This window comes from Lacerta agilis, chromosome 4 (genome assembly GCF_009819535.1).
Source record: "Lacerta agilis isolate rLacAgi1 chromosome 4, rLacAgi1.pri, whole genome shotgun sequence".
Lineage (NCBI taxonomy): Eukaryota > Metazoa > Chordata > Lepidosauria > Squamata > Lacertidae > Lacerta > Lacerta agilis.
Window position 1 is genome coordinate 80772189 of NC_046315.1, and position 20506 is coordinate 80792694.

Consider the following 20506-nt stretch of genomic DNA (forward strand, 5'->3'; position numbering starts at 1 on the left):
CTGTTTCAGCTCCATAAATGACCACAGACTATTGAATAGGATCAACAACCTCTTTTCATTTATAGCTCAGAATTTTGAAATATGCCAACAGGGAAGAAGGCCGATTCTCAAGAAAACTGCAAGAAAGCAGTTTTTAAGGTTGGTTATATTATTGAATTTCTTAAGTACCCAATGTGACCTTGCTGTACAACTGAAGGGCAGAGCAGTTCCTGATATTAATTAGACACACAATGCTATTCCTACTATTGCATTAATTATCCTACTATTTAAGGTTGTACACATACAATTGCTCACTTATGTTCATGTCTTTGTTCCAGCTCTCTCTTACACAATCCATTCTTTCTTTTGCTTTTGTTAGGCTCCCAAGTAAAAATAAGGTGATAGCAGATTGTTTTAATTGTAGAGTGATAGTGGTATAAATTTTGACAAAATTCAGTTTATTAATCTTTGACTGTAAATAATGAGAAAATTTGTAATAGATATTTTTAAAATTATGTATATTTGTATTACTTAAAAAACTGCTTAGTATGATTTACTTAAAACATTTGTCATTATTATTGTAAATTAAATCTAGATGTGGGGACTTGCTGTGTGGGATACTACTATAGTCACAAGAGTTATGACAGTGCATGCACCTGGTGTGGGGTGATAAAGAGGATCAGGCTAGGGTCTGTTGGTTCTCATGATGAGCTTCCAGCCGTGCTTTCAGTAGGGAGCAGCTGCACTCAGGAGTTCCCAGTTGGAGGTGCCGGAGTAAAACCAATCCCAGTGGGGCTTGCATTGCACACCAGATTTAAAAGGTACAGTGGTACCTCGGGTTACATACGCCCAGAAATAACGCTTCAGGTTAAGAACTTTGCTTCAGAATAAGAACAGAAATTGTGCTCTGGCGGCGCAGCAGCAGTGGGAGGTCACATTAGCTAAAGTGGTGCTTCAGGTTAAGAACAGTTTCAGGTTAAGAACGGAACTCCGGAACGAATTAAGTACGTAACCAGAGGTACCACTGTACTAAAAACAAGTGTCACTTGCCAAGGAGGAACTGGAAACTTCCTTAAGACTCCTGATTGTTCCTTTGCAGTCATATCTTTTCCTAACCCCACGCATGAGGTCATATCAGGATCATTGTCAGATTTAGTTTAGCCCATGAGCTAGAGGTTCCCCATGCCTATTGGCCAATTAAAACTCACCCTTTGCTTATTTTTATAAAAATGGTATACAGGTAGGGGGAAGGTAAACTGCATTTCCATGCGCTGCTCTGGTTTGCCAGAACCGCGCAACTTAGTCATGCTGGCCACATGACCCAGAAACTGTACGCCGGCTCCCTCGGCCAGGAAAGCGAGTCCCTTTACCTTTTTACCAAAGTTGTGAATGCTTTAAATGACACAATTTATATGCAAAAATGCTTTTATTAATTTGTTTGATAGCATTAGAACTGCAGAAGAGAATTACAAATCCCATATGTACAGGTATTTATAAAAGGAGTGATATATGAGATCCAGAGGCAATTTTAAGTTCAGTCTCAGCAAGGTAAACCATGGACCCTTGCCTCTTGTTTAAGATAGTTTAAAAAACACACCATTGCATCGATTTAGTTTACATAATTTGCTTGCTACCTTAATGTTCATTTGAATTTGTGGAGGAACATAGAAGGTGATCGTCCAATTGTGGCAACATATGAAATAAATAGTTTCATTCCAGTTCCACAAGCTCATCTCCTTCCCCGACAGTTTCACCAGCTTTGCAGTGTACAGCTTTCACCTGCAGTGCAAAGGAAGAAAAAATCAATTTGATTCTGAAAACAAGGCCAAGGATCTTTTTTTAATTGCAGTTGGCTGTGCAAAGAAAATAAGTGGTAGATTTCCATTTTAAAGACCTTATAAAACATGAAACAGAAATCTAAAAAGCATGTCCTGGAACATAATCAAACACATTGCCCAAGTTTTTAATTGTGCTTCCTTTCTATCCAAAACAATTAAGACGTTTGTTTCTCTCTGTGTGTGTTTTAACATCTGGATTTTATTAAAGGTGATTTTGGTAAATATCAAACAATTTTTACACTATTTTAAAATAGCACTGTGCTTGATGCTGGTTTTGTTTGTTGCTTTTCATTGCTGCAGTTGTTTAGCATTTTTATTGTAAATCACCTTTGGTGCTTGTGCCAAAGTAAATCTACAAACTATGCAGTTTGGAGCACAAGAGGGTTGGTTGGTCCCCCCACCCCCAACTGTAAATGTCATATAACCATTTCTGAAGAAATGGGCTTTAAAATTCAAATACACACTAGGCCTGGGCGATATATTGCCCAGGACCAGTTTGAGGAGCAGACCACCACTGAGTCTGTCTGCTGGAGGGAGTCAAGAGTGCCTTCCTCTAGCGGCTGCTGCTAGAAGAGGGACTCAGGAGCAGAGGTGGTTTCACCAGCGATATACCGCTGAGTGAAGCAACCATCCAAACTCTGCCCTCATACAGCACAGAGGGAGAAACAAGCTGTATCGGTGAGGCGCTGATGCAGCTTGTTCTTCTCTCTGCATCTTTAAACTGCTGGACTGTGTGGTTGCCCTTGCCTCAGCCAAGCAGTTAAAGGAGCACCCAGCGCTGCGCTGGTGCTTGTGAGCTGGTGGCTCCATGAAACTGTGCAGCTGAAGGGAGTGCAGGTGCCGCTTCCCACAGCAAGAGTTAAAGGAGCCCCAACACTGCCTGCTCACACCAGGGCTGTCTCAGTTGGGGAGGGGGAGCCTTCCTGATCCCCAGCTGAGCTACGCAAACACTGGGTGAAACCACCTCAGCTCTCATGGTGAGAGCTGGGGCAGTTTCACCCGGTGCCTCGTGGGCAGAGGCCAATTGCAGCTTGTTTTTTCAGCATCACGGTATATCACCAAACCACAAGGTTTTACTGGCGATACACCACGATGTTGAAAAGCTGGTATCGCCTAGTCCTAATATACACACTAGACAAAAACAAACCCAGGCCACTTATAAATTGCCTACCAGGAACTATTTTTTCTTTTACCAAATAATGTATTTTCACAGAGGTTCTGTGGGGGGGAAAAACACTAACACACATTAATTCCATTGATATATATTTTTTAAAAAGGTTGCTTAACTGTAACTACAGTTGTTTCCAGTTATCATCTCTGCAGACACACAAATGTGTCTGACATTTATATATACATGAAGTACTGCCCTGTCTGAGTATTCCATGTCTATGCACAACACAGTCATGTGAGGGACAGCAGGGGCACACTGCCAAGCCCTACTCCTTCTGGCACATCCACATCTGCTTTTTTTTCACCCTTCCATGAGTTGGAGAATCAAGTGCTGTACTTAGGGAGGCTCCTTGTGTTGTTTAGAATTGGGCTTAAAAATGGGACTTGCACTGTGCCTGGTAATTAGAAAAAGCAAACACAGAGATCACATCACCTAAGTATTCTGCAATATCATAACAACCTAAAGAACTTTGTGACTACCTCCACATACCCACTGGGATGAATCACTTTTAAAAGCTTGACACGTGAAGGGGCAGTGAACTGTTTGTTTTAAAAAGAAGCACCACTTGTGTGTAAAGTTTAGTCCATATGCTCTGCATTGTGGTCCTAAAGTCTGTTTGTGCATGACATGTTTTGGGACTGCCTAGCTGAACAATTAGTGAAATTACAAAGGCACGGATTCTGATTTCTAGGACCACAATCCAGCACAAGCACACTTGACTCAAAGGGCATCTACTGTAACTATTGGATTGTAGGCCAAATAGGCCAAATCTGAACAGAAAGGCTGCAGCCAAGACAAATCATTCTGAACATTTGATAAACATTTGTGAATTCAAAGTCTGTGCGTCACCACACAGTTACAGAACAGTGCAATAAGGTTCAAGATTGATGCCAATAATAAAATCTATTTTCAAAAATAAAGCTTGTGCTCAACTTGACAAGTGACATAAAACATCTAGTAGTCTGATGACATACCTTGCCAGTTTTAGCAGCAACCAAACTGTTCTGCATTTTCATAGCTTCAATCACACAGACCTCCTGACCTTCTGCAACCTGGTAAAAGCAAAAAAGATGACATTAAAATGCTAACATTATTATAACCTTAAAGTCAACAGGAAAATTAACACAGAAAGGTCTTTAAACAAAGAAAAAAGACAATTCTTATCCCAGGCATCCAACAGGTAGATTGTGATCTACCAGTAGATCACTGGACATCTGTGGTAGATCTGTGGTAGATCATTGGCTCCCCCCAAAGAAGCTGAACAACTGTGGCTCGTCTGAAAAAACTCAACAACTTTGACATGAACCCCCCCCCCCAAAAAATGGGCCTTCCTCCTTCATAAAAAAAAGCTCAACATTTTACCTCCTCCCTGAAAAAACTCAACAACTTTGACCTGAACCTCCAAAAAGGGGGTAGATCACTGTCAGTTTTTAACTCTGAGTAGATCGCAGTCTCTTGGGAGTTGGCCACCCCATCTTATCCCATGTGTAGATCCTTTCTTAAGTCACCTTCAGACTCCAATGCTAATATGCTCCATATGATGTACTCTGGTCTGATAAAAACGAGTTCAGATCCTACAGATATTCAATTCTTGAAGAGGCTTTAACCATCATCTAATTCCCACTGTATAAAGAATATGGATTCTGACTCATCAAGGCTGTGCATGCAGTACAGAAAACTGCAAACACAGGAAAAATATTTTAAGGCTGGCTAGAGAATTCACCTTCCCAAGAATCTCAGTTTACAAGTCAAAGCAAAGCAAAACAAAATACTGTATATACTCGAGTATAAGCCGAGTTTGTCAGCACATTTTTGTGCTGAAAAAGCCACCCTCGGCTTATACTTGAGTGAGGCGGGCGGCGGGGGGAGGTGCAGTGAGAAAGGAGCCCTTTTGGGCCACTGCTCCCGCCGCCACACTCCTCTCAAAAAGGCAGGGATTGGAGCCGCGTTTGGGAGAGGCGCTGCGCTGTGCCTCTCCCAAACGCGGTTCCTATACCTGCATCTTTTCCCTGGCCGCCCCCTCCTCCTCCTCCCCCCCCCACACCTCTCACTCCCACCTACCCTGAACCAGCAGCCCTTAGCTCCCACATGGAGCGCTGCCAGCCGTGATCCTCTGGGGCGCCCCTGCAGCCTGCCAGCCACCACCTCTCCCTTTCTTTCTTTCTTGCCTTCCCTTCCACTTTCCAGCGCCCCCTCCCTGCACCGCAAGTGTCACTTCCCCAACTCCAACCCACGTTGGGCACATTGCAACACGTTCCATCCCCTCCTCCTCTTTCAAGCCTCCCCTCTCTCGCTCCGCATTGGCTGCCCCGCGTTCCACGGCAAGCCTGCCTGCTTCCTGATCAACCTTAAGCACCATCTGGAGGAAAAGAAGCTTCCTTTTCATTTCCCACTGCACATCTGATCCTGACAAGCACTTATGCGCAGACTGCAACCTTTTGTCCACAGAGAATCCCAATGAAATTACAATTAGCTTATACAATATATAAATACAATTATTTGTCTGTGTTTTTAATATATGGGCAAATGCTTGGCTTTTTAGCTCAAAGGCTGAAAGTTCCAGGTTGGGTTAGGATGGCCACCTAGAATGACCAGAATCTGTAGCCTCCACAGCCACCTGTGAAGAAGATATTCAACAGGCATTCAGCTTTACCTGGCACAAAGATGTTTTGATTTGAAGGGCTGCACCTGTTGAATTTCAGCATTGAGATCCCAGCACAAGGTTATTTTCTACTAGTGGTGCTGGTGGTATTAATTTTTTTCCAAAAATGCTTTTAATTGCTTGTTCTACAACAACAACAACAATTTGATTATTTGTATGCTGCCCATCTGACATTTAAATCAGGTGGTATATACATTTTTTTAATTAAAAAAAATGTAGAGAGGGCATTTCTGTCCTGAAATGCAGAAGTATTATCTTTGATTGTATTCATGAACACTGAGTCTTGAATGTGTGCACAGTAAAAGTAATGTCCCCCATGTAAAGCTTCCTTGCTCAGCTGACACCTGCCAGATTCATGGTATCCAAAATCTGCATCAGTGGTATTCAAGTAGCCTGCCTGCATTCAGGGCAGAAGTCATACTTAGGATGTGTAGCAAAAATGAGTAGAATTCTCCTTCTCATTCATACTTAACATTTACTTGTGTATAAAAAATAAATATTGTAAAAAACAAAAACGGTTTACTTGTGTCACACTGTCCTGGCAGCCATTGTCATCATTCTGGCAACAAAGTTTAAGGCACACATGTTTGGTTGATGAGTCCCAGCCATCAGTTGAAAACCACTGATAAAACTTATTTTAACTTTTAAAAATTGCAAACCCATATGTCAAATTTCCTAATAGCTCCATTCAGTAAAATAATAACACTTATGATCTTGGCTCTGAAACCATCTTCAGTGGTTAGTTTGTCATGAATTAGGTGGAGCCCAGAGTGCATTTCAGTTAGAATTTGGACTCCATTTACTATTTAGAAATGGTCTTGGTGTCTGAAGGTTGTGGCAGCATTATCTTTAAGTTAAGGCAGAAGCATTGTGTTATTTTATGGTTCAGCATTTCAATATACAGAAATACTGGAAAATAAAACCTTATTTTTTATTTCTTTTGCTTTAGATAAGAGGTGGGAAGGAAGGAGTTTGGGACATACTGGTAGATCTCTGTAGCATTTCAGCAAGGACTCTTTAAGTTAATTTACTATGGCAACAACAAAATTAAGAGATGTTTTAAGCATTACCCATAAGTACGGTAATATTATTTATATTATATTTATATTAATTTGTCTAATCTCATTTTGCGCTGCTCCTTCCTCCTTTGCCACTGTCGGCATTTCCCACCCTAGGCTTATACTCAAGTCAATAAGTTTTCCCAGTTTTTTGTGGTTAAATTAGGTGTGTCGGCTTATACTCGAGTATACAGTGGTACCTCAGGTTAAGTACTTAATTCGTTCTGCAGGTCCGTTCTTAACCTGAAACTGTTCTTAACCTGAAGCACCACTTTAGCTAATGGGGCCTCCCGCTGCTGCTGCGCCGCCAGAGCACAATTTCTGTTCTTATTCTGAAACAAAGTTCTTAACCTGAAGCGTTATTTCTGGGTTAGCGGAGTATGTAAGCTGAAACGTATGTAACCTGAGGTACCACTGTATATGATACATGTTTTAGTCCTTGTAAAGAAAGGATCAGCAATTGCATGCACAAGGCCTGGTGAAATTTCCAAAGCAAGAGAAGTGCTCGCTTGGATTACTAGTCCTCAAAGAGCTTTAGTGCCCTGTGTAATTCCTTGTCTCTCTTCGTTATTAAAGCAGACATTTGCAGACCAGATACAAGTCTTATGGAATCAAAATACCACCACCCAGTCTCATATTTGTTCAGAGTGGCACTCTCAACAAACTGTTCACATGCTCAAGGTAACCAGTGGACCCACTGTGTACCTCCATGGATTATTTTTTTAAGCCCCCAAAAGTTGATTTTGTGAAATAAGCACATCCTATGCCAATGAGGCAAGCTGCCTCTGTCTGATAAATACACAGCTTTACAGGAAGTTGGGCAATTATTATTATTTATTACATTTGTTGGTCGCTTTATCTCGCCCAAGGCAACTCAGAGCAACTTCCAAGCAAAAAAAATAATAGCCAGTTTGCACTGCATGAAGTAGCTCTCTGTTTCCTTGTGTCATTTTTCTCTCAAACATCACAATTTAAGTGTGACTTTCCTTACTTCATATCTGAAATTAACTACATGCTTCAGAGCCCACAATGAAAGATCATTTCCACTAGAGACCATACTATTTCCAAACCAGCGATGGCAGCAGTTTGAGATTCTTCCTATAAATGGTTTGAAATACTAGTTACATGAACTACCCACATATGCAATTTTGTCACTGGAAACACCATATTAAATAACAAAAGTTGAACAGATCTACTGCATGCATAAGAGTATTTGTCACACTAATTCTTATCACCATCAGACTTAATATCTCACATAAAACATCTGCTAAGTGCTCAAGTACTTGTTCTATGTTGCCCCTCCAATAGATCCCCATTTCTTTCATCCTGTCTTGACACCTACAGGTGAAACTTGAAAAATTGGAATATCGTGGAAAGGTTCATTTCTTTCAGTAATTCAACTTAAAAGGTGAAACTAATATATGAGATAGACATGCAAAGCGAGATATGTTAAGCCTTTATTTGTTATAATTGTGATGATTATGGTGTACAGCTGATGAGAACCCCAAATTAACAATTTCAACTTTGGGGTTTTCATCAGCTGTATGCCATAATCATCACAATTATAACAAATAAAGGCTTGACATATCTTGCTTTGCATGTCATAAGTCTATCTCATGTATTAAACTCCAGTAGCTAATGAAAACAATTGCTTACATAAATGGACTTTTCCACGATATTCTAATTTTTCGAGTTTCACCTGTACATACATTACCACCTCCATGTAATAAGCATCAATTACATCAGGAGTCAACAACCCTGTTAGGCCAACGGTCACGATTTCAAAAGAGAGACTGGTGGGCATCACGTGTGTATGCTAGCACCAGGTCCTGATTAGGTTTGAAAAAATGAGCTTCTATAGGCTAAAGAAGGCTTATTTTAAACCTAATCTGAGCAAGGGGGTGGGACCCTGTGGGCACCAGGGAAGGTCTCTCTGTGGGCAAAGGTGCCACACTGGCAATCCATGCATTGCACTGCGTGTACATGAAATAAACTCTGCAGAGAGGAGCCACAATCCACAGCCTTCCTACGGAAAACACACACTGCAATTTTATTTAAAAGTAAGATGTAAAGTTATATATAGGAATACAGCTTGTTTCTCAAGGCTGTTGCTCAAAAGTGCTTGTTCCACATCAGCAAGAGAACAATAGACTGAATCACATTACTTCTTTGTTGACCTGGAATGAACCACCCTCAGCTGTTGGGACTAAACAGGGACACTGTAAGAGAGTAGAGGCCTCTTCACATATAACAGATTTCCACACACACTTCCTAAATATTCATGACTGTGATCCTTGCCACATCCCAATTCCAGCACCTTCAACCGCTCAAGTCTCCTATTTTACATCCTCCCTTGCTTTCCCTTATATCTGGGCACCCTTGCAGAATACTGATGGCTGAAACTCATTCCTCAAAGCCCATTTTCTTTGTGCAGCTTTTGGCTGCACATCTTAGCCCACATCTCAAACCTCAAATAAAACTGCAGTTAATCTGATGCTGCTCCTGGCCTCCTCAGTCAGCTCTGCTGTCACGTGTGATAGGTGCACACACACCACCATAGTTTTTTCATCGCATATAAATTAAATAGGAAGTGCCACACACTTTTCGCCTCCTTGTCTTCATAAGAACCTAAGAGGAACTTGCTGGATCAGGCCAATGACCTATCTAGTTCAGCATCCTGTTCTCACAGGACTAGGTGCCTATGGGAAGCTGGCAACATGAACACAACAGCAGTCTTCACACACCTGTGATTCCCCACAACTGGTATTCAGAGGCATTATGCCTCTGACTGTGGAGGCAGAACATAGCCATTGTGGCTAGTGGCTGTCGTACAATAATCTATAAAAGCCATCCAAGTTGGTGGCCATCACTATGTGCTGCATAAAGAAGTTCATGGCATGTTATGAGAGACAGACCTAAATGGATAGGACAATGCTGAGTACGAAATTTGTTGTGAAAAAAGGAGAGACCATAGAATAGTCCCATTCAACACGTTGACTTAACCCAGAATGTTAAGGTACAATATGAAAGCACATCACTGTCCCCATCTCCTATGGTAACATAGATACTTTTTTCCTTAAGGGGATGCCACACAGCTCAGATGACAAAAACACGTCAGGATCAATCACAGGAAAGACTCAATCAACAAGAATCTTTCTCACTGAATGAATTTCCTCCATTACAAAAGGGAGCTAAGATTTGAGTAGTTTATTTGCATCCTGAGCTACAAAACAAGAAATATGTGCAAGTACATTAGAGCAAATGTGTCATATCAGGCGTAACACTGCACTGATACATGGCTTGTGCACATAGGATTAGTGGTACTAGGTTAACTGATGAACAAGAGAAGCAACCCGGCATAAAAATTCCATTAATGTGCAAATACTGCCCTATCACTATTTGGAGTAGGCCAACTGTTCCCAAACTTTCTCAGAGAACTGTCAGAAAGGTCAGGAGTTCTCCTAAGTTCTCTGAAAGCTTCAAAACACTGGACCAAGGGGATCTCCTTATCCATCTTACATCCTTCCCAGCCTTTGCTGTCAGAGGTTTCCCATTCCCTCCCACTCTCGGAAAAATTCCCTGCTCTAGAAGTGGGCTTTGCAAGATGTGTTTGATTTATCTCATCACTGGTGAAGGTTTCCTAAGTGAGAAAAGCCTCCAGTTGCCAAATTCTATCTAAACCATCTATGTTAGTGCTTCAAATCTATCAGCATGTTCTAAACTGCAAAGTGTGCATGCTTTATGCAAACATAATACATTTTACATATAAAGGGGCTGCCAACATAATTTTCTGGGCCTGTTAAAAAAAACATATACTCAACCTCCTGCCCCCACCCACAGCAACAATTTCCTAAAGATTCAACCCCACATTTTTAAAAAATTACACAGATACAGAGGGTTGTCTGATGCGTTCCTCCTATGAACCTTTAACTTCGTTCCCTATGTACCCCTTTCTCTATCCAAACACGTACTCCCCAAAGGTAACTGGGAATAGTATTCTTTAGCGAAAACTTACCCAACAAACCCTTACAAGAAAACTAACATGCTAGTTCCCTGTCTTAGGTGAAAACTTTTATTTCCATAGATACTCAATGTTTAAATACTGTGGCATTATGTCTAATAATAGCCAATTTATTTAAAACGGCTTTAGGAGAAAGTGTCACTTAAGCACCCACATTAATAATTGTTCTTTATGTCAATCCTTAATGTCTCCTCCCCCACTGTGTTGCAAAACAGCAAATCCTAAAATTAGTCACCAATATATCTCCCTTTCCTCTTTCATTCATTCTCTTGGGCTTTGTTCAGTTTCTTTCACTGCATAATTGTGTGTATCTTTTTGCCTGTCTGTATTATTTAAGCCGGAAAATGAATATCTTCGAGATCTCTAAAATATCCTCTTTCCTCATTTAAGGATTAAGTTAGGCTTTTAAAAAAAAATTCAATAACTTTTCTACACTTCTGAAGATACTGACCTGGAAAAAAGCAGAAAAATCACACTGTACAGGACAGTTTGCAGTAATCAAAAATAGTTACTTAAAATTCTCTTTATACTTTAATCATGGCTTCAGTGGTGACCTCAAATGGGGACAGGGGGAAATCAAATAAAATCCACATAATTCTTACTCATCTGTGGCCATTGTAATCAATTTCATCCTTAAATTCTCTAAAAACACAAAACAAACTGCAGAGGTTCATTAAAACGGCATTTCAGGAGAAAGAAAAATGAAACTGCTGGGATTAAAATTAATATGAAAATAAATAATATTTAATTTCATTGTTCATTGACTAGGAACGAAACTGCATTTCATTCCAAAAACAAAGTGTAACACACCAAGTACACAATGGCTTCCTGCATCAAAATTCTCAAGATTTCCATTTGAAAATTATTTCAACTGTTTATCTACCTGTTTAAAGAAAAATAGGAACTAGATAACAAACTTCAGAACTTGTAGTCTCGAAAGTTATAGGCAACGTACTAATGAATGTGATGTCAGGGCTCCTTGGCAAAATGGAGGAACTTTCAAATCTATTTTCACTATGCACAAGAGAGTAACAGGAATATTAATTGTTCGCCTGTTTATATTCAGAGGTTCAATGAAGAGAGTGCCAATCTGAGGGCAGGGTCTAAGAAGAGATCTTTGTGGGTCCAGTCCACTCCCTTAAGACTTTTGTGAATCATCTGATAAAGACTTAATGATTGTGACAGGATGTCTTCAATGTTAGGCTTACAAAACAGTCACAAGCCCTGCAAGTCTTTCTGATAAACCCAATCGGCACTGATGTATTTCTCCACTCTGTCTAATTGGTGTAAAGTTTGCAGATCTGAGTCTCATATCTTTCACCCAGCTTGCTGCGTCCTCTCCTTTGACACCGGGTCAAGGTTCACATTCGCATCCGATTATCAAAGTGGCAGTCATTAAGCAAGCAGCCTGCCTTACACCAAAATGAGTTTGCTTGAAGGAAAAGAAAGCTCGGCCCATTTACTCAGCAGATTTTAGCATTTTAAGGAGGCCCAAATGTCACACAGTATTGCTACGTTCTGAAGAGTTTCAGACATCTCCAGCTGATGATTAATTGTGAGTGATGGGAAATAAAATCCAGTAAAGCCAGCTGCTTGCCATGGTCGGCAAAATTACTATAATGGATATAGGCTGCCAATTTTCCAGTTTTACTGGCAAGTCTTCCAAGTGTAATTAAGGGAAGTTATAAATGATATGGAAATCTATCAAGTCCCATTTATTTTCAGAGGACTTTTCCCCCAGGGACTTTTATCTTCAAGCTTATAGTTTGCTTTGTTGTGCTAATGATTTCAACCACTTCTTATTTCTGTTAAAGCCCTCAATATCCCACCATAAGAAGTTAGAACCACTTCTTTCACAAAGATATAAAGAAACAGAAACCTCTTAAGGTCATTTGCTTCCCCCCCACACACACCTCCTTTCTTTTTAAGTTGGGACCTTGTTTGCTTTGTGGAAACTCCCATTTCCAAATGCTGCATCTTTCCTGCAACAACCTTGAAGAAATGGCAAAGATTTTGAGAGAAGGAGATTGATTCACCCACTCCTTAGAAAAGAAATAAAATGCCGGCCTTGTGAAAAGGGGCCTTTGATGCTAGACATTTAGCAGAGGGTGGTGTTGCTCACTAATGTCGTTTGATTTGGAATAAAAGCATGAAAATGATGTGCAAGGGCCTAAAATTGGAGAGGTAAAGGATGAGTGCACCGTATTCCATTTCTCAATTTCATCCTTCAGAACCACAAAATGGGGGGTTATACAGTTACTGGATGAGATTTACGGTAACAGCTGTGGTCCTCCCACACAAGGGAAGACCTTCTAATGGGGTAAGGTCTGTTTTGAACAGACGGGGAGTTACAAAACAAGGTTCCCTATTAAGGATGAGCTCTAATATCCCTGGATAAAGAACACAAGAGCAATAGTCAGATTGCCTTTAAGAAACCCTAAACCCTACATTTTGTTCCTTCCAAGACACACACACAAAACCTGGAGCTATTTTAGAAAGTGCAAACTGTTCATAAATGACAGGATGCAAATGCAAGAGAAATTTTCCCCCTACTACTCTCTAGCCACTATAAAGAATGCACAGGAAACTGTGCCAGTGGCATATGGCTTTCTACTGTGCTAAACATTCATACAAAAGACAGGTTCATCAGTCATTGGCGTATCTGGGTAAAAAAAAAAAAAATTAGCTCCTGATGGATGTTATTTAGAGCTTACCTGCTGCTAATACATTACCAAGGCTGGAAACCCACATGACATTGGAACGGCAGACCATGAAATACAGCACGTGCAAGAACATACCATGTTTGCCAGCTTATCCAAAATAATAAATAAGCTATTTAAACCCCGTGCCTAACATTGGGCCCGCTGCAAGGAACCCTGGGTCAGTCCTACACAGGCCAATTAATGCACAGCATCTGCTGCACAGAAGCAGCGCACGAAGCACTTCCGAATGATTTCAGCAATTAAAAGAAAACTGTTTCCTGCCTGTTCCGACAGCAACTGTTTCAATGCAAGAGTGAGCATCAAATCATTGTGTGCAGCTGAAAAAATTAAGCCTATTTTTATGGTGGGGGGAGGAGGAGGAAGGGGGAGCATGGAGATTTCTTACGGTATAGGATCCTTCTTTTGTTGCCCTACATTGTGTTTTTCTGCCAAATTAGACAGAAGGCTCCGAGGACTTGCAAGGCCCTCTACTGTATCACCTTCTGGTGCACTGGGGCTCCCTAAAAAGCTGGATCAATATCAGCCCTGCTGACTCGTCTGCAAAAGTGAAAACCCTTCCATTACATTTTTTTAAAGAGACCTTTATTATTTTCGAACACAGGTGCTTGAAAAGGATATATTTGAAAGACTCGCGGAGATGAAGGGGAGGGAGAAGTATCACACACAACTTTATGGTGGGGGGGGGGAGCCAAAACAATTGGGGCAACAATTGGACGAGACCTTGTGTCTCTGAGCCAGTCAAAAGCACAGTTAGAACCTTATTTTAGCACCACCCTCTTTTTGAACTCAAAGGAAAGTGCACTGAAAGGAAAGTCCCCAATATCCATATACACTTGTACTTGGCTGTGTTGCGAGCAGTGACAATAGACTGTCAATACTCAACTACTGATAAGGCATAATTCTTGCATAAAATTAAGACAGACAAGGTCATTACCACTGTGTCAAACATGCCCACAATACACATCCTGAGCTAGGCAAGGAAAAGAGGATGGGGGTTGAAGATTACACACAGTTTTAAAAGTCTCAACCCCATGCATTAAGCATCGTGCATTTTATACATTTATATCCCCATCCTCCCTCCAAGCAGCTCAGCTGTTTTGTCTTACTGGTGTCCTTCCAAGGTTTTCCCTATCTCTGCGACTTGTTGGCATCAGACACCTATGTAGAAAACAAAATCAAGAGGATTCAGCCGTGACTGAATTCCTTGACATTGTCCAAATCTGTGTAAAATAATTAGTGCCATTTCCCCCTTCCATCCAAATTAAATTCTGAAACAGGAGCTACAGAGTTGAAAATATAATTAGCAGCAATTAACAGTGCTTGACAGACGATTATTAAACTTTTTACGCCACACTCCTTTAAAGAATGAATTTCGGTAGAGCGCATCCTAGATTTTCTGACCCTTGATTAATCAAAGGTCAGTGACGTTCCCCTGACAGCAATAAGAACCAATCATTGTACCCCCACTTATCCAAAACACAAGTGCTCCCAGAGGTTCTAGAAATGTCCAGATTTCCCTTTCCAATGATGGACTAGCTTGACAGTCAAAGGGAAAGAACAACTCTGTTTTGGGAATATTGTGAGTCATCACTGACTGCTGAGGAATGTTGATAAGTTTTGTGTTGATAGCGAAGACTACTTGTATCAAAAACTACATCCTTAAGTATTCAGATATATTAAATGCTGCTGCTGCTGCTACTACTACTACTACTAATAATAATAATAATATATAATGATAATATAATAATATTTCTTTCACCACCACACACCACAGCTATGGATCAAAAAGCAAGCATAAATAAATGTTATGTTAACTCCAGCAAATGAAGCAGAAAAACTGTTTGAAGTCTAATTTTTATATATAAATATATATATATAAATGACCCCCCAATAAGGTATCAAAATAGGCAGTCTCACTCATTCCAATTTCTTGGCATAAGCATCACTCTCCACCTTTTTTTTTAAATGTCAGGGTGGCCAGGTGCCTAGGTGGTTTTTTAGTTTTTTTTTTAGTTTTTTTTTAGTTCTGCATAAAGTTAACACCAGCTGACTAGAATTTCATTTGAATTGCTAGCTCTTCCAGAGCAAAGAACTACATCAGAGTAAAAGAGAAAGTTCTGGGTTACTTAAATTAAAATGACAAGTGCCTCTAATCAATATTTGGTGTCCATTAAATTATATCATAAAACTATGTAAAAGGCATTTTAAAAAAAAGTGCAGCTTAATTAACCATTCCATTCCTATGCCTTCCCTTGCTTTCATTGTTTTACAAAGCACTGCTAATTACCAAAGGCCACGAGAATTTATTTCAGACTTTTAAGAGCTGAACAGGCAGCAAGGCATTAAAAGAAAAAGGGAGGAGGTTACAAGCAACAAGTAGTATATTAAAAATATAACCTTACATTTTACAAGAAATCAGTTGCCTGTGGTGTGCTTAGTGAAGTGAAGGGAAGAGAGAGGATTGTAAGGTGTTTTTCAGTTTGCTGCGTCTGAACATTTTGAAAGACAAAACAATGGCTGGACATTATCTGTAATCTCAGCAAGACATTTTTCCTAGTCTTTTTAAATTGAGTGTTATGGAGCAGAATCATGTTGGTCTAAAATTAAATATGTCTGAAACCATAAACCTACTATTTGACGAGTGAAGTATTTCATTTCTTCTTTGACGTAACAGAACAAATTTCTATGTCCTATTTTGTATAAGAGGCTGCTACAACACACAGTTCAAGCTTGCTAAATACTTTATCCAAGCCTTTTCGGAATTAAAATTTATCTGTGAAATAGTGCAATTCTTATTTTGAAACCTCATGTCGTATATCACAGCCTCTTGATAATACTGAAGTGTTTTCATACACGTTTAAATAAATAAGTGCACAGAGGCAGACTTTTCAAATGCAAATTAGAATTAAATAAAATAAAAACACTACATTCAAGAGTTCTTTCAAGTTCACATTCTAAATTATTTTTCTAGCACACATATAAAAATACATTTGGAAGATCAGATCAGTTTAAAAAGTTTTGGATTTCATTTATTTTTACAGTAGTTCTGCAAAATTACTAACACTGTGCAATTATTGATTACAGTTTGCTTACTGAAGAAAAGCTAATTTTGATCCAGAAAAACCTATCTGTATTTCCAGAAAGCCATTGAGATGCTTTATTGAAATATACAAAGAAATTAAGCTGAATTAGGTGGAAAGCAGCTAAAGCGATCCCTTCACGCAATCCGCACTTCCGTTTCACTCCTGACATTTCATTCAATGCTCCCAAGTATTCTATTTGCTTTCGCCCCTCCCTTCCACCATGACATATTAGAAAGCAGCTTTTGAAACTTGAGAATATTTTCAAAGCCACCTGCAATGAAGAGGGAAGGCCTCAAGGTTAGGGGAAGTCCAGTGCAGATGCACCTTGCCATAAGCTTGGACTGAATATGGCACACTGGCTATAATATTGTATCCTGCTACTCTGAAATAGTAATTAAGTTTATAAATTTAGCCTTTTAATCCAACACCACAATCCTAAATGCAATAGCCAGGATTCAAAGAACTAGGCATCAAGGAATATTTTAAACTTTTTTTGCAAACCATATTGGAAGGGAAGGTTCAAAAACTTTGAAATTCAGTGGGGTGGGGGGGGCAGCATTGAGGTGATGCCTGAAGAGGGCATCCCGTGACTCCTGGAAGTGGGTCCACGCTGCTTAGCCACCCATCATTTCCATAACTTCAGTGAAGCCCATTCTCCAGTAGCTACTCATTCATTCATTCATTTTATTAAATCTGTGTAACACTCTTCACCCACAGATCTCAGGGCAGTTCACAACATAAAATTACAATGCAAAAACCACAAAAACCATAGTAAAAATAAAAACAACAACAAACCAATAATCCACCCCCCTCCAACAACACATTTAAGAGGGCATTGGATGTCAATCAGCCCAAGGCCTGGTTGAAGAGGAATGTTTTCGCCCGGCACCTCAAGGTGTATAATGAAGGTGCCAGCCGAACCTCCCTGGGGAGAGCAGTTCAGAAACATGTGACCTCTGGGTATTGTTGTACTACAAATCCCACTATCCACAGCCAACATGACCAATGGTCAGGGATAATGAAATTTACAATCCAGCAACATCTGGAATACCACATATTGCCCATCCCTGCTGTAGATAGTCCATGTGAATGCATAAATATGTTGTGAACTGCCCTAAAAAGTGGCATACAAATTCAATGAAAAAATAAAAATGAAATAAATAAATGTGTGGATGGCAAGGGGCAGAGTCAGCAATGTGGTCTCACTCTTTGGTAATCACATAATGCCTCCTGATTCATGTCTGAAGGGAGCGAAATTTAAACATTCTTCTGAGTGCACCCAAAGTGGCTTTATTGATCCCAATCTTTATGTGGCAGTAAATTCCACTTTTTTCAGTAAAATGTATGTAATGTCTACATGCTGTCTGTAAACTATGGGTACTTAAGTTGAAATGATAGTAAGACTTACCCATGTAAATTTTTGGGCAGAATTATGGTCCTTCAAATAAACAAATTTCTCATGTTAGTTTGTGGCCCCCATGTATGGTCTCCAAATTTCTTCTCAGAAATAAACTTGAAGGACCCCCTCCCCAAAAGGGCTGAGCTGTGAAGTTCATCACAATTGACCTGTCTTTGGAAGCTTTTTCATTGTTGCTAAGCAAGAATTTTTTTTAACGGAACTTGGAAAAATAAAGAAAATAATAACAAAAGCATATACACAGAATTTGGCAAAACAAAGAACAATTCTCACGCACATTTCAGACGAACACCACAAAAGGAATTTTTTTTTTAAAAAAAATGCAAGCCACCAGAAAGCAAATGCTATACCTCCCAACGGTCTAAAAACCTGGATGGATTCAAACAAAACTGACTACTCAACCTCTGCATCCCTACCCTGGTATCCTCATATAATGACAGTGTTTCATTATTTTAGTGCATTTTGGAAAACAGAAGCCTCCTTGTAAGACACTCTATAATGCCTTAACTCCCAAAATATTACCATGAAATAACATTTACCAATGGTCACAAACAGAAAATTTATGGAAGAGCTACTCATTAGTTTTAGCATAACATTCAGCTGAAAACTTTTTTTGTCACTTCCCAGTAATATTGTTTCACGCCTCATTATATTATTAGCTGGTAAATACTCTAGAATATAAAAAGGGTACTTAAGTACTCCTTAGTCTGTCTGAAAAGTAGAGGGGGGGAACACAAATTCAGGACACATTCAAACAGTGGAACAAAAAAGACTAGTATATAAGAGTTCCCATCCGTTGTTCTCTGAGGCTTTGAACAGCTACAATGAATGATCCTTGTCCTGATGGACAGCCAAAACATGTAAGCTGAATTGCGCCATCTCGCCGCTTATTCAGTCTGGATAGCTGATACAACCTCATCTCCTTTCAAAAAAACTTTTTGACACCAGTCCTGGAAAGGAAGGATTTACGCTAAACTCCCTTTCAGCGCCACAAACGTGTTTTTGCAATTAAAGCTGCCCAATTACCATTGACAAGTCCAAGTCGGCAGAACATAAGGCCTGTGCTGTTCAAATGCTCTGCCTCTCGGCGCCTCCAGCAAAAACCCACAGGCAGGGAGAAGGGGCGGCAGGGAAAGGGGAGGGAGAAGCAAGAAAGAAATCTCTCCTCATTATTTAACAACTTGTTTGGTATTGCACCGCACTTCTTTGGGAATGTTTGATTGTATGGAAAGAATGTTTTCCCCATTTCAATTTCCTGGCTGGAGGCCCATCCTCTCATGGTTTTGCTTCTTCATGTACACATAATATACACAAGACAGATACATAAAAGCATCCTATTTTTTCCCCAATTCACTTTAATGTCAGCAGAACAAGGCATTTTGGATAAAAATGGATGGGAGGTTTTGTCCGGAAAAATATCCTACCATCACACGCAAACACACACACAGTGTCTCTTTTCCATTGTACTGCACGGAGGAATGACAGAATTCACACTCCTTGTGACAAGAAGAAAATGGCAGTAAGCAGACAGTTTTCTAACCTGCCACTCAGTCGATCTGAAAATCAGGAATTGTCAGTGACCATACCTGGTCATTGTATGTGATTGACTATGTTGTTTGATATGACACTTCTTATAAAACTCTTCCACGTAGCATGAGAAGGGGCATCTAAAGATTTAAACAGGCAAAATATTTCATAGATGACTCACTCAGCTAAGCTCATGAGTAAAAAATCCTGTCCTGCTCCCCTTTCAGAAGTAGTTTTTCTAACACTTAACAATGTTGATGGGTTTGCAATTTCAAGGTAAACATTTTCCTGTCTTGAGTGCAATTTATGTTTGCTTGTTTGTTTTTAGTTAGCTCAGCTTCGTCTTTTGTTTAAATGTAAAATATGTTTAAAATGGCATCCCAGTGGAAACTTTTCTCTTTTTAAAATTAAAAAAAAAACTACAGCAGACAATACATCTCAAAAAGAGGCCAAGGTAGTTTACTGACTACATTTTTGGAGAATGAGAATTAGTTCAATGCTAAATATAATTTATCCCATTTTTAAAAAGCTCAAAAAGAACTGTCCGTGTTTTCTAAATGCATACATAAATATGTACTTATGTATGCACACAGACACAAAGTAGTTTTTCTTAAAACACATGGAACATGGAAACAGAATATTAAATTAGAAAGATAATATTGAGCATGACATCCATGATGCATAGAGCATATAAAATCATCTCTCAGTTCATAGGTCTCATATTAATCCTTTGGATATTAAGGAATATTAAGAAACAGACCCATCATCTGACAAGTATTATACAGACCTACCTCAACGAACCTTTCTCTAGTCTTTCTCCAGCAACTTTACTTACTCTTTCTGCCCATAGGTGTAAATATTAAGGCTCCAATTTTTACTTCACTGATTACTCAAGCAGGGGCCAACTGTAATCAGTGCAACTGAGAATTAAGCAGCACACCTTCATTTTTATTTCAACTCTTTTGGTTCTGGTGTATTTCTATAAAACCGAATGAATAATTAAAGATGACCTTTCTTGTGCTAACAT

The 20506-nt window shown here is 39.7% G+C and overlaps 2 protein-coding genes across 9 annotated transcripts in view; one reads left to right on the forward strand and one right to left on the reverse strand.

The window, feature by feature from the left end:
* GGACT (gamma-glutamylamine cyclotransferase) overlaps positions 1-20506 on the forward strand; it is a 50092-nt gene that overhangs the window by 17310 nt on the left and 12276 nt on the right. For 4 of the 7 annotated variants that reach the window (XR_004426502.1, XR_004426501.1, XR_004426503.1 and 1 more), the window contains exon 3: positions 10-138. The gene's annotated coding sequence lies outside the window, so the exon portion shown is untranslated. Of the gene's footprint in view, positions 1-9; positions 497-20506 lie in introns of those variants that run through there. The other 3 variants (XR_004426506.1, XR_004426505.1, XM_033147815.1) reach the window with 2 other exon arrangements.
* The window catches only part of PCCA (propionyl-CoA carboxylase subunit alpha), a 219784-nt gene continuing 200664 nt past the window's right edge, over positions 1387-20506 (reverse strand). For both annotated transcript variants that reach the window (XM_033147813.1, XM_033147812.1), the window contains 2 exons: positions 3963-4040; positions 1387-1758 (listed from right to left, as the gene is read on the reverse strand). In XM_033147813.1, coding sequence (XP_033003704.1) covers positions 1690-1758; positions 3963-4040 — 147 coding nt within the window. In that variant the 3' untranslated portion in view covers positions 1387-1689. The remainder of the gene's footprint in view (positions 1759-3962; positions 4041-20506) is intronic.